At 42.5% G+C, this 13,728-nt stretch overlaps 1 protein-coding gene across 2 annotated transcripts in view; it reads left to right on the top strand.

Annotated features, from left to right (window-relative positions):
• Positions 1-47: 47 nt before the first annotated feature.
• The window catches only part of SEC11A (SEC11 homolog A, signal peptidase complex subunit), a 33,235-nt gene continuing 19,554 nt past the window's right edge, over positions 48-13,728 (top strand). The window contains exon 1 of one of the 2 annotated variants that reach the window (XM_041751527.1): positions 48-246. In XM_041751527.1, the coding sequence (XP_041607461.1) occupies positions 196-246 (51 nt within the window). In that variant the 5' untranslated portion in view covers positions 48-195. The remainder of the gene's footprint in view (positions 247-13,728) is intronic. The other variant, XM_041751526.1, reaches the window with a different exon arrangement.

The following is a 13,728-nucleotide window of genomic DNA, read 5'->3' as shown; positions in this document are numbered from 1 at the left end:
CCTTTGTCGGCCCTCCGCAGCGACGCAAGGGACGGGGTGGGGGCGGGGCGGCAGCGCCGGTTCCCGCCCCGGAAGCGGAAGTGCGGGCGAGGCGGGGTCCTGTCCAGTGCGAGCCCGGCCGGTGCGCCAGCCGTTCCGCCCGCCGGTCCTTTCGCGCCCTCTCCGCTGCCCGTGTCCTCCTTCACCGGCCGCGCCATGCTGTCTCTAGATTTTTTGGACGATGTGCGGCGAATGAACAAGCGGCAGGTGAGGTTGGCCGCGCCCTGCCTCCCGGGGCCCCCGGGCTCCCTTTGACGTCGCGGCGGCGGGGCCCGGCGGATCTGCGGCCGCCTGGGCGAGGGCTTGACGCCCGCGTTGTTCCCCGGCTTTGTGGAGCTTGTGGCCCGAGATCTCTTTGTCCGCCCCCTACGTGCGGCCCCTGCCTGCGTCCGGGCCTGCCAGGGCCGCTGCGGAAAGCCGGCTCTTCACCTTCCAGTCCTCCTCACGAGGCAGGAGGGCAAATGGAAACCGCAGGGCGCTTTCTCAGCGGGACTTGGGGTTGCTTAGCCTTTGAGACTCGGGGTGGCGGCAAACTCGTGTGTTCTGCCATCGCGGAGACTCCAGACCGATTCCGGCGACTCGGTTTAGCAGATCAGTGCTACCCTGGCTTCTGGGATGCTCGGGAAGGCGAGTGTAGGCCCCATGGACGCCGCTGTGCCGCTCCCAGCCCACAGCTTCGAGTGCAGCTGGGCCCCCGCAGGCCGCAGTGCCTTTCCCGGGACCACCTCCGAGTTCAGACTTGGAACAGTAGTCATACTTACCCCTGAGTCCGCTTAGCGGGAAGGTGGCAGTTCTCGGAGTCCTCGGATTTCCTGCCCAGTGTTAGTGGCACAGGGATCTTGAAATTCCGATCCTGGAATTTGGTCCTTAAACCTTACTCCATCCTGAACTTGTAGACCACATGCCAGATGGTACTGGAACACTGTTGTAATTATTCGGTCATTACAAAGGTAGCTCCTCCGCATGAAGTGGGTGTGTGTAGAGCCTAGTTTTGCTTGCCTCCTTGGGCCTGTTTATAGTATTTCACCGTTAATGATTTAACATGTCACTATTGAAGATGTTTCTCTTGGCCTTGTGTTTTACAGTATTTACAATTACCGTGCAGGGAGGTGGATGTGCACCTTTCCCTAACTCCCCTTCAGACTTGGCCTAGCTCAATGTCACCTCTTAGACGTGTTTCGTAATTCTTCAGTCATAACTGATCATTCTTTTAAAATGGCACGAAACGTTTGTGTCTTTATGGTAACACTTCAGATTCTTACTTGTTGTATGATGTTGTCTTCATATCTGAATTTCTGGGTGCTACAGACATTTCTCTGAAGAAATACTTATTTTGGGCATACTATTCATTGTAACTTATGTTAGGTACAGTGAGAGAAATGCAGAGATAAATGAGACAGACTCGGCCTCAGCATAAGTGTAGAAAATGACTAAGACAAATAATAACTACTTTGAGCTCTTGTGTGTGTGAATTGTTTTAAATACCTATGAGGTAGGTAATGTTACTCCCATGATACAGGTGAAGAAAATGAGCAACCTTCCAGAGGTTGCTAGGAACGGACGGGAGGAATTAGGTAGCATGGCCATGGGATGAGGGAAAGTTATGAAATGAGATTTTACCTGTACATGACATCTGGGGAAAAGAATTGGCAGTGACTGTAGATACTGAGGGCTGATCAGAGGAAAGAAGGAAACTAGAAGTTTGGTTCTGCTCTTCTAAAACTGCTGTTATGGGGGATCCCTGGGTGGCGCATGGGGGATCCCTGGGTGGCGCAGTGGTTTAACGCCTGCCTTTGGCCCAGGGCGCGATCCTGGAGACCTGGGATCGAATCCCACGTCGGGCTCCCGGTGCATGGAGCCTGCTTCTCCCTCTGCCTGTGTCTCTGCCTCTCTCTCTCTCTCTCTGTGACTATCATAAATGAATACAAATTAAAAATAAATAAATAAAACTGCTGTTATTTGCATAACTTTGCCATTTATGCTGAAATAACATCAAATGTCTGATTAAGTTGTTTGAGTTGTAATTCTTTTTTCTTATCAAGTTGAAGGGGAATACTTGAGTACAATGAGCTTCATCCATTTAAAGTGTACCATCTAATAAGTTTCCATAGTTCTATGCACCCATCTCAAGATAGCAGCACATTTTGGGGCACGTGAGTGGCTCAGTAGGTTAAATGTCTGCCTTTGACTCAGGTCATGATCTCAGGGTCCTGGGATCCAGCCCTGCATCAGGCTCCCTGCTCAGTGGGGAATCTGCTTCTCCCTCTACCCCTAGCCCCCACTCATGTACACATATGGGTGTTCTCTCTCTCTCTCTAACAATTAATTTTTTTTAAAGGTAACATTTCTATCACCTACAAGAGCCCTTGTGCTCCTTTGTAGCTCATCTCTTCTCTGACACCTGGCAACCACTGATTTACTTTTTGTCAGTATAGACGGACTTGCATTCTATATACATGGAATCACAGAGCTTGTATTCTATGGAGCTTTGAGTCAGTTGATTTTTTATTTTTATTTTTTATTTATTTATTTTTTAAAGATTTTATTTATTTATTCATGAGAGACACACAGAGAGAAAGGCAGAGACACAGGTAGAGGGAGACGCAGGCTCCACGCAGGGAGCCTGATGTGAGACTCGATCCCGGGTCTCCAGGATCGCTTCCTGGGCTGAAGGTGGTGCCAAACCGCTGAGCCACCCAGGCTGCCCTCAGTTGATTTTTTAGCACCAAACTCAAGACTTTTGTTGATTATATGTAATGCAATTTCTTTGGTCAGCCTCATGGTTTCCAAAAATAAAGTGTTTAACTACCTTTACTGAATTCTATGCATTGTTGCCAGATTAAAGTCCTCTTTCCTGCCTTCAAACCTTCAGTAGCTCCTTATTACGTTAGAGGTAATGGCCCATACCTTTATAATGGCATTTGTAGTAAGTCCCAGTCATTTTACAGTCTGCCATTTCTCACTATTTCAGTCTTGTCTCAGTTTACTTTACCTATCTCATGTCACTGTCTCTGTGAGCATTGTTCTATTCAAAGATCATGTGCTCCCCTTGTATTCTTTCTGAGTCTTTGTGGACTATCCTAGGATATTAGGTGATCTCTACAGTCCTTTTAGTTCTTATACTATTTTATTTGTCTTTTCCCCTTTGGAGTATGGCTCCTTTACTGGAATATCCGATTCACTGTTTTCCTGAGGCTTTTTTAACCCCAAAAGCTCTGATTGATCTAGTTTGCCTATTTCTGTGGTACAAATACACCCAACATGGCTGATTTCACACTACTAACATGACATCATGGAATACAGCATTAGGAAGAGAGGTGGTAACGTGCAACTTTAGTTTTCACCTTATAGATAAAATAGAAAAAAATCCTTGAGCATAGATGATGATAAATTGTAGTAAAATAGGAACTGATGAGTTTAGGTTATTTATTACCTTTGTTTTAAATGTAATTGTACTAATTTTTAATAACATTGTTTAACAACCAGCTTGCAAAACTCCTGAAAATTTAGCAAATTGACTCCAGCACACCACTAGTTATAGGTTAGTTTCTGTTTGTTTTGTTTTTGTTTTTAAAGTTTTATTTTTAACTAATCTCTACTCTCAATGTGGAGCTCTAACTTACAACTCCAAGATCAAGAGTCACATGCTCTCCTGACTGAGCCAGCCAGGCACTCCCAGTTATAGGTTAGTTTTTTGATGCCCATTGTGGTGACCTGTGTGTTCAGAAAAGCCTGTATTTAGAGTTATCTTTCATTTTAAAAAATGTTTGGTTGCATGGGTGGCTCAGTCAGTTAAGCATCTGCCTTTGGCTCAGATCATGATCTCAGGGTCCTGCTCTGCAGGGAGCCTGCTTCTCCCTCTGCCTGCTGCTCCCTCTGCTTGTGTGTGTATCTCTGTCAAATAAATAAGTAAAATCTCTTAAAGAATAAGGTTCGATTTGTAAAAGCAGAAATTTTAGAACTGAGTTCTTAAGCTTTTCAGAATCAGTTTACAAATCTTATCCTATGTAAAGGCTAGGAAATTAAAAAAAATCACTTTTAAGGGCCTTTGAATATTTGGGCTAATTTACAAACAAATGGGTATGTACAGCACAGAGGACAGATCTGTCCAGATTTTTGAAAACTAATATTCTTGTTTAGGACCTGGAAAATGTTACAGACAGGATGTCTGCATTCAGTAATTAATTGCCAAGTTTCAGTGTAGAAATACTAACATCAGTCTCCAATATATAAACAAGGAAATCACAAGTAAAATTTTATTATAAACTGCACCTTAACCTCCATGAGCATATTCTCAAGCATCCAGAAATCATTCTTTGTTCTGTGTAAGTTTGAGCAAAATCTAGAATACAGCACCATAATAAGGATTAAGGCATTTATTTGCAGTAGTTCCTAAATACTTCATATTTCTTAGTTTTGGGGGGGTTCTTTTTCAAAATATTCTCTCCATGAACATGTATGATTATTCATTCCCATGGCCAAATGGTACAAGCCTACAACAATAAAGATGAGCTCTACTTATACAGAAATTGTGATTATGCCTCTTTAAAGAGTTGTCTTTTCTGACTTCAAGGAACGAGATGAGGTGTGGTATCTAAATATACGTTGTGCACAGAGACAGCTTTATCTGAAAAACATAGTTTATCGGTCAGAGTTTAGCAGAACCACTATGAATATTGTAGAATTAAGGATTTATTGTAGGAATTGGATCTTACACAATTGTGGGAGAAGCTGGAGAACAGCCTAAAACTGAGAGATGGAGGATCAGAGAAATGTCATTAACCAGCTCTTCTGAAGCACTGTTATGGGTGAGCAGATCCAAGCTTGCCATGGCATCTGGGGCTGGATTCTGTGTCTGGTTTGGTGGAGTGGGACCACACCAAAGGAGAGTAGATGAAGTCTGTGGATGGCTGTTGCTTCTACTAGGTTCTGTTACTCAGCCAGAAGAGCTAGGTATGGGCAGGAGAAAGCAAGGGCACACTGGGTTATAGCCAGGCCCTTCATGGCTATTGCTCACCACCTCTAATCACAGTGACCTTCAACATAGTAGCAGCTGCTTCCCTTTCACCTTCCAGATCTTGGGCACATTTCCTTTTTTGGCCAACTTTAACCCAGAACCCTACAGAGAGGGGGATTTGGGGACACTTAGTTCTAGCTTAGCCAAGTTGGCAAAGTACAAAACTGCTGTAGTCTACCCTTTGTCAACTCGGCAACTATACACGCTTCCTCTAATTTTTCAAACCAAATTAAAGGCAAAATTACGCTTTTGTCTAATGTATAGCTATCCTTTGTTTCTGTAATTGGTCATGTGTTAGAGCTGTATTCTTTCTAACATTAACCATTCCATATTTCTTCTGCTTTCAGCAAGAACCTAAGTTGGTCATAGTTTCTTGCCTGGTGGAGCGACCCAGACCTTCATTACTAAAGGGTTAATGTCTAGAGTAGTCCTGCCTGAATTGGATTGTTTCATTTTTCACTAACTTCTATCACAGGGTCTGAGAGCACTGAGAGGCCTCAGAGAATTCTCTGTAGTCCAGTTATACTCATTTCCCTCATTATGTTAGAAACAACCCTGTTTTTTTCTGAAATCAGTCACCCTTGCCAATAAATCACCTATTCTTTGCATTTTGGTTCACCAGAGCCCATAGTAGTCTTAACTTCAGTTTAATGGAACCATTGTGTCCCCCTGGTGGAAGGATATCTCCTTTGGGAATGAAAACTTCTAAGCCAGCAGCATCGATCCAAAGTTGTTAGAATAGAAAGCAGAAATTTCAATAGCAGATTATTAGGGGTAATAGTGAGAGGGGTGACTGCCATTCTCACCCTTTAATTACAGACTGGTGAATCCTACCTGTACAAGAAATAATCCCATATATTCATTGCTGATTCAGAGCATATACTACATACTGGAAGGCATTAAATATTATTATCCCCACCCCCAAAAGTAATTTTTTTTAAAGATTTTATTTATTTATTCATGAGAGACACACACACACACAAAGAGAGAGAGAGAGAGAGAGAGGCAGAGACATAGGCAGAGAGAGAAGCAGGTTCCATGCAGGGAGCCCAATGTGGAACTCAATCCTGGGACTCCAGGATCATGCCCTGGGTCAAAGGCAGGCGCTCAACTGCTGAGCCACCCAAGTGTCCCTCCACCCCCAAAAGTATTACTGGTGCCTAACTGATGCTATAACTATCCTCAAAAGGCTGTCCGTATCACTCAGAAGATAGAAGCCATACCAGTAATTGAAGAGGGAAAAGTTTAATATAAATAAATTGTTAACTAGGGGCACGTGGGAGGCTCAGTGGTTGAGCGTCTTCCTTTGGGTCAAGTCCTGATACCCAGGCCCTGGGATTGAGTCCCATATTGGGCTCCTTGTAGGGAGCCTGCTTCTCCCTCTGCCTATGTTTCTGCTTCTCTCTGTGTCTCTCATGAATAGATAAATAAAATCTTAAAAAAAAAAAACAAAACCCTGTTAACTAGCAAAAGATGCTTAACTACTAAAAATGGGTAAAAGAGCACTCATAAGGGGTTTAGAAATAGCATATGCAGAAAACCGCTACTACCCTCTAGGATGAGAGTGAACAAGCAAAGATAATAGAAAATACCTTTTTCCAACCCCCTTCCCAAGCCTGAAATTCAGACCTCTTTGGAGAGAGTGTGGTTCCAGGAACACGTAATCTGCCATAGCAATGACTTTTGCATGGCAGTATGCTGGAACTGGAGCTGGTCCATAGCAATGGCCTGTTGGGAGCTGAGAAACTTGCCAGAGATCATGTGGGCAGGAGCCAGGCTGTGATGGTCACTGAAGTGAGCACTACCAGACCCTCACACTGATCCATTTGCTACTGTGTGAAATAAAAACATGGAACTGGGAAGAGAAGCCCCTTCATCACTTTGTAGTGGCCCTCCCATGCCTTTTATTAATAAAACTTAATATCATTGAGGTGGTTGGAAAAGGAGAATTTGTTTGGGTAACACAAGGATGGATTTGGAGCTCAGAGGCAGTAGATTGGTAACTAGCCTGCTGTTCCGTTATTCTTTCCGGCCAGCCGCTTCAAGATAATGGGAGACATGGTAAGACCAGTTGATTCATGATCCAAATACCCATTGCTAAGCTTTAATTATCCATAAAAAAAGTTCTCTGATCACAGCCAATGTTGTATGGAATACCATGATGAGAAAATAGGGCATTCTGTAAGTTCATGGATGGTGGTTTTGACAGAAATATCAAGGACAAGGAAGACATCCATATCTGGAATATATTCTAGTAGGGAGAAATTACTGCCCCTCTCACGATAGAAATGAACCAGTATCAGGAATGGTTTCATTGTCAATTTTTTTATAGTTGGCAGGCTAGGTACTCATCTTTGGCTAGAACCAGATTGATGAGTAAAAGTCTATGTTGCTAACCTTCAGCTTGGCTGCTACAGCTACTGAGATCATGAGTCCATTGGGCAAGACAAGGGTAGCTAGGGAAAGAGGCCGACATCCAAAGAATAGGAAATTTTTTTTTTTAATTTTTATTTATTTATGATAGGAACACAGTGAGAGAGAGAGGCAGAGACACAGGCAGAGGGAGAAGCAGGCTCCATGCACCGGGAGCCTGACGTGGGATTCGATCCCGGATCTCCAGGATCGCGCCCTGGGCCAAAGGCAGGCGCCAAACCGCTGCGCCACCCAGGGATCCCAAGGAAATTTTATCTAAGTATCAAGATACTCCTCTGCTGGGGTAATTCTTTGGTGAACGTTTATATGGAACACAGATATCTTTACGTTCTAAATACCTACTTGGAAAGCTCATTCAGAAAGCTCATACCTCTTCCCCAAGCCTCTGGTCTACAGCTTTCCAATTATGTCCCTTCCAAGTCCTTGGCTGTCCAGCCAAACTGCTAATCATTCTTGATTCAGTGTAAATACCTGTGGCCATCTCGCCTTCCAGGCAAAGTGAATGACTGTTATATCACTCAAAGTTCTGCCCATTTTGGGGGGTTCCCTTATCAAAGTCTCAAGATCAACCCTGAATGGGAATGTGGTGCTTTGCTGTCCATTTGCAGTTGGTGCTAGATGGTTCATGTAGAACCACCTAAAAATGGGGATCCCTGGGTGGCTCAGCAGTTTGGCGCGTGCCTTCAGCCCAGGGCATGATCCTGGAGTCCCGGGATCGAGTCCCATGTTGGGCTCCTTGCACGAAGTCTGCTTCTCCCTCTGCCTATGTCTCTGCCCCTCTCTCTCTCTCCTCTCTCTCTCTCTCTCTGTCTCTCATGAACAAATGAATAAAATCTTAAAAAAAAAAAAAAAAAAACACCTAAAAACAAGGCCCAAAGTCTTCCTTAATCAGTTGGTCAAAGGCATCTCCCCATGAGGCAATAGGTGTAAGATGAAGGAGATGAAGCAATATGTGAGCAGGAGCCAATAATTTCATGAGTGTCTGAGTCACTTGCTCATACATTTTACTTGTGTCTTAGGACCTGCTCGAGCCCAGTCTTGTATAGACCGTTCCCACTTGAGGGTGGAGTACTATGTGAATGCCTAACTTTATGATTTGGTGTACCTGGTAACATCCATTTCAAGCCAAGGAGTTCAGGTCACATGGTAATTTGGTGACCCATGGTCAAGTGTTTGGTCTCTACTAGAACTCAGTAACAAGCTAGAAACTATTAACTCAAGACAATAGTTCTTCAGGGCATAGCATAGCTTTGCCCCTAATCCAAAGATCTGTGCTGTCTATTCACCTATGGATAATGGCCAGAGGCTCCCTATCTGTCAAAAATGCTTCAGTCACCATGGGATCTTCTGGGTCAGATGGCCCAAGTGCTAGAACAGCTTTCATGGCAGCTTGGACCTGTTGTGGAGCTCTCCTCAAAACTGGCTCAAAATGGGTTTGCTAGATAAAAGGTTGGAGTAGCTCACCCAAATGAGGTATATGTTGCCTCCCAAATCCAAAGAGGCCCACAAGGCTTTAAGTTTCATAGTGGTAGCAGGAACCAGATGCAACAACTTATCCTTCATCTTAGAAGGGTTATATTAGTAAGACTGTTGGACCCCAAGAATTTTCACTGGGAGGGGAGTTTTTGTGGGATTTCTTTCCCCCACACTCTGGCCACATATGTATTTTACCAAGGAGTCTAAGTCATGAGGTTCAACTACCAAGTCCAGTCAGCACGATATCATCAATATAACAAACAAGTTTACTCTGGAATGGAGGGCCATCAAGGTCCCCATAGACCAGATTATGAAAGAAAGCTCTGGATTTGATATAGCTCTCAAGTAGGCCCTATTACCAGAATCAAACCTGGTGAGACCTGGTGGTCTCATTCCTTTTGCCGCAGGGGTCCTCAGAGATAGGAACTTGTCAGAAAAACATGGAATGAGTCTTTTTAAGTTGGTGTTGCTAGAAGCTGATGATTGCCTCACTAAGACTTATTATTAGTCTTATTTTCATCATTGAGTTATTAAGAATATATACTGGAGTGCCTGGGTGTCTCAGCCATTTGAGCATCCAGACTCTTGATCTCAGCTCAGGTCTTGATCTCAGGGTCATGAATTTGTGCCCCACATTGGCCTCCACGCTGGGCATGGAGCCTACTTAAAAAAAAAAAAAAAAGATTATGTCCTTTTAGTTCTGATTAAACTACAGGTAGTAGCTTTGTTAGGGAACTGTGATATATTGCATTATATGTTAGATTATGTTTATGGTTACGAACTGGGACTATCACTTGTAGCAAGAAATAAGGTTGGAGAAGGTAGCAGGGGCCAAATCACAGAAGGCCTTGTATACTAAGGAGTTCAGACTTTATAAATAGTTGAAAAAAAATTTGGAGCAGACAATACAATAATTTCATTTTCACCTTATAAAAGTAATATATAGGCAGATGAGTTACATGGATGCAAGTATAGAGGTAGAACTGTCGGATTATTTTAATAGTCCTGATGAGAAGAAACGTGACCTGATAAAGCAGTAGCCATAGGATTAAAGCCCATGGGCTAAATGTGATAAATGTTGGGGAGGTAAATCCAGAGGCCTTGAGTAGATGATCGTACCAGTTACTGTGCTAGAGAGTGTGGAAAGAAGAAGAGATCCGAAGGAAAGGACTGAGTTCACCTTTGAACCTGCTGAATTTAAGGTGTAACATTGGGGTAATTGTCAGTAAGTCACTGAATATATTTACCTAGGGGATATATGTGGTATGATATGAAAGTAGAGATTTGGGTGTCATCAACATATATGTTGTAACTGAAGCCATGAAGAGAAAAGATTTCATGCAGGATGGGAAGAGAAAAGGACAAAGATGAGTGAGTTACAAGCAAGTTAATCTAGTGCCAAGTGCCTCAGAAAGACAAGGTGTAGTGGAAACAAGTTTGTGGGCTCACCCTTGCCCCCCTCCCTTTGTAATGACTAGTTTAAGTAGATATATTTACAGTGTTCAAAAATTTAAAAAGTGAAAGTGACTTTTTCCTATAGCTTTACCAGCATGGTATATTTTCAGACTTTAATAAAGTTTCTGTCATCCTAGTAAGTGAAGAATGGTACCTCAGGATATTTTTACTTTTACTTACCTCCCCTTATTCGGAGTTTGGTTGAGCGTATTTTCATATGGTTTTAGAGTCATTTTTACTTCATTTTCCATGAACTAGCAGTTCATAATCCATTGCTTGTTTTCCTTAATGGATTATTTTCTTACTGATTTCTCAGTGCTGCTTGTAGGAAGGTTAGATTGTTTCTGCATATGGTAAATATTTTCTCAGAATTTGTCATCTTTTGACTTACAGTATGTTTCACCATGCATGACTGTGGGACTTTTTGGTGGTTGTTTGCTTTTTTATTTTGATAGTCACATTTACCTATATTTTCTTCATGGCTTCTGGATTTCAGGTCAGTTTAAAAGACTTCTTTCACTCAGGCCTTTCCTACTCTATTTGCTTCTATTTTGTGTGTGTGTGTGTGTGTCTTAAAAAAAAAAAAGCTTTATTGACATATAATTCATAAAATTCACCCATCTTAAGTGTGTAATTCATGTTTTTCAGTAAATTTATAGTAGAGTCGTGCAACCATCACTACAATCCAGTTTTAGAACATTTCCATCATCCCAGAAAGATCCTTTGTGTACTTTTACAGTTGATGCCTGTTCCCATTCCCAGCCCCGGGCATCTGCTAATCTGCTTTCTGTCTCTTAGGATTTGCCTTAGCTGTGTAGTTTATATAAATGGAATCATACAAAATGTAGTCTTTTGCAGCTGGCTACTTTCATTTAGCATGATTTTTTAAATTGTAAAATACACATACAATTTATTGTCTTAACCAGTTTTTTTTTTTTTTTAAGATTTTATTTATTTATGAGAGACATAGAGAGGCAGAGACAAAGGCAGAGACACAGGCAGAGGGAGGAGCAGGCTCCATGCAGGAAGCCCGACGCGGGACTCATTCCGTGTCTCCAGAATCACACCCTGGGCTGAAGGCACGCTCCAAACCGCTGAGCCACACAGGGATCCCCTCTTAACCACTTTTTAAGTGTAGAGTTCAGTAGTGTCAAGTACATTAACATTGTTGTACAACCCATCTCCAGGACTCTTCATCTTGCAAAATTAAAACTCTGCACCCATAAAAAACTCCCCACTCTCCCGTCACCCTGCCCCCTGACAACCACCCTTCTGCTTTCCATGTCTATGAATTTGACTTCTATTGATTTTTTTTCTCTACTGTTTATTGTTTTCTATTTTGCTGATTTATGCTCTAAAGTATATTTCCTTCCCTGGTTGCTTTATTTAGTTTGCTGTTTTTCTAGTTTCTTAAAGTGGAATCTTGGGTTATTGATTTAAGATCTTTTCTAATATATGTATTTAAAGCTACACATTGGGATCCCTGGGTGGCGCAGCGGTTTGGCGCCTGCCTTTGGCCCAGGGCGCGATCCTGGAGACCTGGGATCGAGTCCCACGTCGGGCTCCCGGTGCATGGAGCCTGCTTCTCCCTCTGACTGTGTCTCTGCCCCTCTCTCTCTCTCTCTGTGTGTGACTATACTATCATAAATAAAAATAAAAAATAAAAAAAAATAAAGGCAGAAAATATAGATAAAATGACACAAAATTGGCTAGTATTATAGCTCTAGATGTAACCACTTACATATTAGTTTATGTATACCTTTGTTTCAAGAAAAATCAAAAGACCTTGGGGTGCCTTAGTGACTCAGTCAGTTAAGCATCTGCCTTCGGCCCGTGTTGTGATCCCAGGGTCCTGGGATCAAGTTCCTCATTAGGCTCCCAGCTTAGCAGGGAGCCTGCTTCTCCCTCTCCCACTCCCCTTGCTTCCCTGCTGCTTGTACTCCTCTCTCTCTTTCTCTCTCTCTCTCTCTCTCAAATAAATAAATAAATGAATAAATAAATAAATAAATAAATAAAATCTTTTTTTTTATTTTTTAAATTGAAAGACCTAACCTCCCCCCCCCCACACCTCAAAAGGAGCAGTTATGTGAGGTGTTGGATGTCTCTCTCTCTCTCTCTCTCTCTCTCTCTCTTTTTTTTTGGTGTTGGATGTCTTAATGAATTCTGTGGGGGAACCCTTTTACAGGGTATACATATATTAAATCCTCATGACATACATTTTTTTTTTTTTTTAAGATCCACTTACTTATTTGAGACAGAGAGAGGGGCTAGGGAAGGGGCAAAGGGAAAGGAAGAGAGGGAATCCCAAGCAGGCTCCAGGCCCAGGGCAGAGGCTGGCTTGGAGCTCAGTCCCACAACCCTGAGATCGTGACGTGAGCCAAAATCAAGAGGCAGATGCTTAACCAACTGAGCCATCCAGATGCCGCCTCATGTTGTACACTTTAAATATCTTACACTTTGGGGGCACCCGGCTGGTTTAGTTGGTAGAGCATGTGACTCTTGATCAGAGGATTTTGAATTCAGGCTGCACATTGGGCATGGATCCTACTTAAAAATATATATTACTTTTTTTTTCTAAAAATTTTATTTATTTATTTGAGAGCTAGAGAGTAAGAGAGAGCACAAGCCATGGGGAGGGGCAGAGGGAGAGGGAGAAGCAGACTTTCCGCTAAGTAGGGAGCCCAACACAGGGCTCGATTCCAAGACCCTGGGACCATGACCTGAGCTGAAGGCAGACATTTAACCAACTGAGCCACCTAGGTGCCTCAAAAATCTGACATTTTTATTTGTCAGTTATACCTCAGTAAAGCTGAAAGAAAATTGAAAGAATAGTACATAAACACTTGTAAGCTACCATATAGATGTTAACATTTTGCCATACTCTCTGTGTACTTATGTGTACATAGAATTTTTTTTTTCTGAATCATTTGAAATGGGTTGCAGATAAGACAGTTTACCCCTAACTACTATTGGCTAACTACTAGTCATGTGCAATATCCTGCATAACCATAATACTATTATCACACCTAAGAAAATTAACACTAATTTCCTAGTATCATTTCATATTTGAGTTTCCCCAATTGACCCCAAAACATCTTTTTTTTTTTAAGTAATCTCTACACCCAGTGTGGGGCTTGAACTCTAAACCCTGAGATCAAGAGTCGCATGCTCTACTGACTAAGCCAGGCAGGTACCCCTTAAAATGTCTTTTGTAATTGGGATTTTTTTTCTTATATGTATTTTGTTCTTTTGAGCCAAGATCCAGTTAATTATGCATTACATTTGGTTATGTCTATCTAGTCCTTTTT

This window comes from Vulpes lagopus, chromosome 4 (genome assembly GCF_018345385.1).
Source record: "Vulpes lagopus strain Blue_001 chromosome 4, ASM1834538v1, whole genome shotgun sequence".
Taxonomy (NCBI): domain Eukaryota; kingdom Metazoa; phylum Chordata; class Mammalia; order Carnivora; family Canidae; genus Vulpes; species Vulpes lagopus.
The sequence above is the reverse complement of the archived record's forward strand: the minus strand, read 5'-3'. Positions and strand labels throughout refer to the sequence as shown.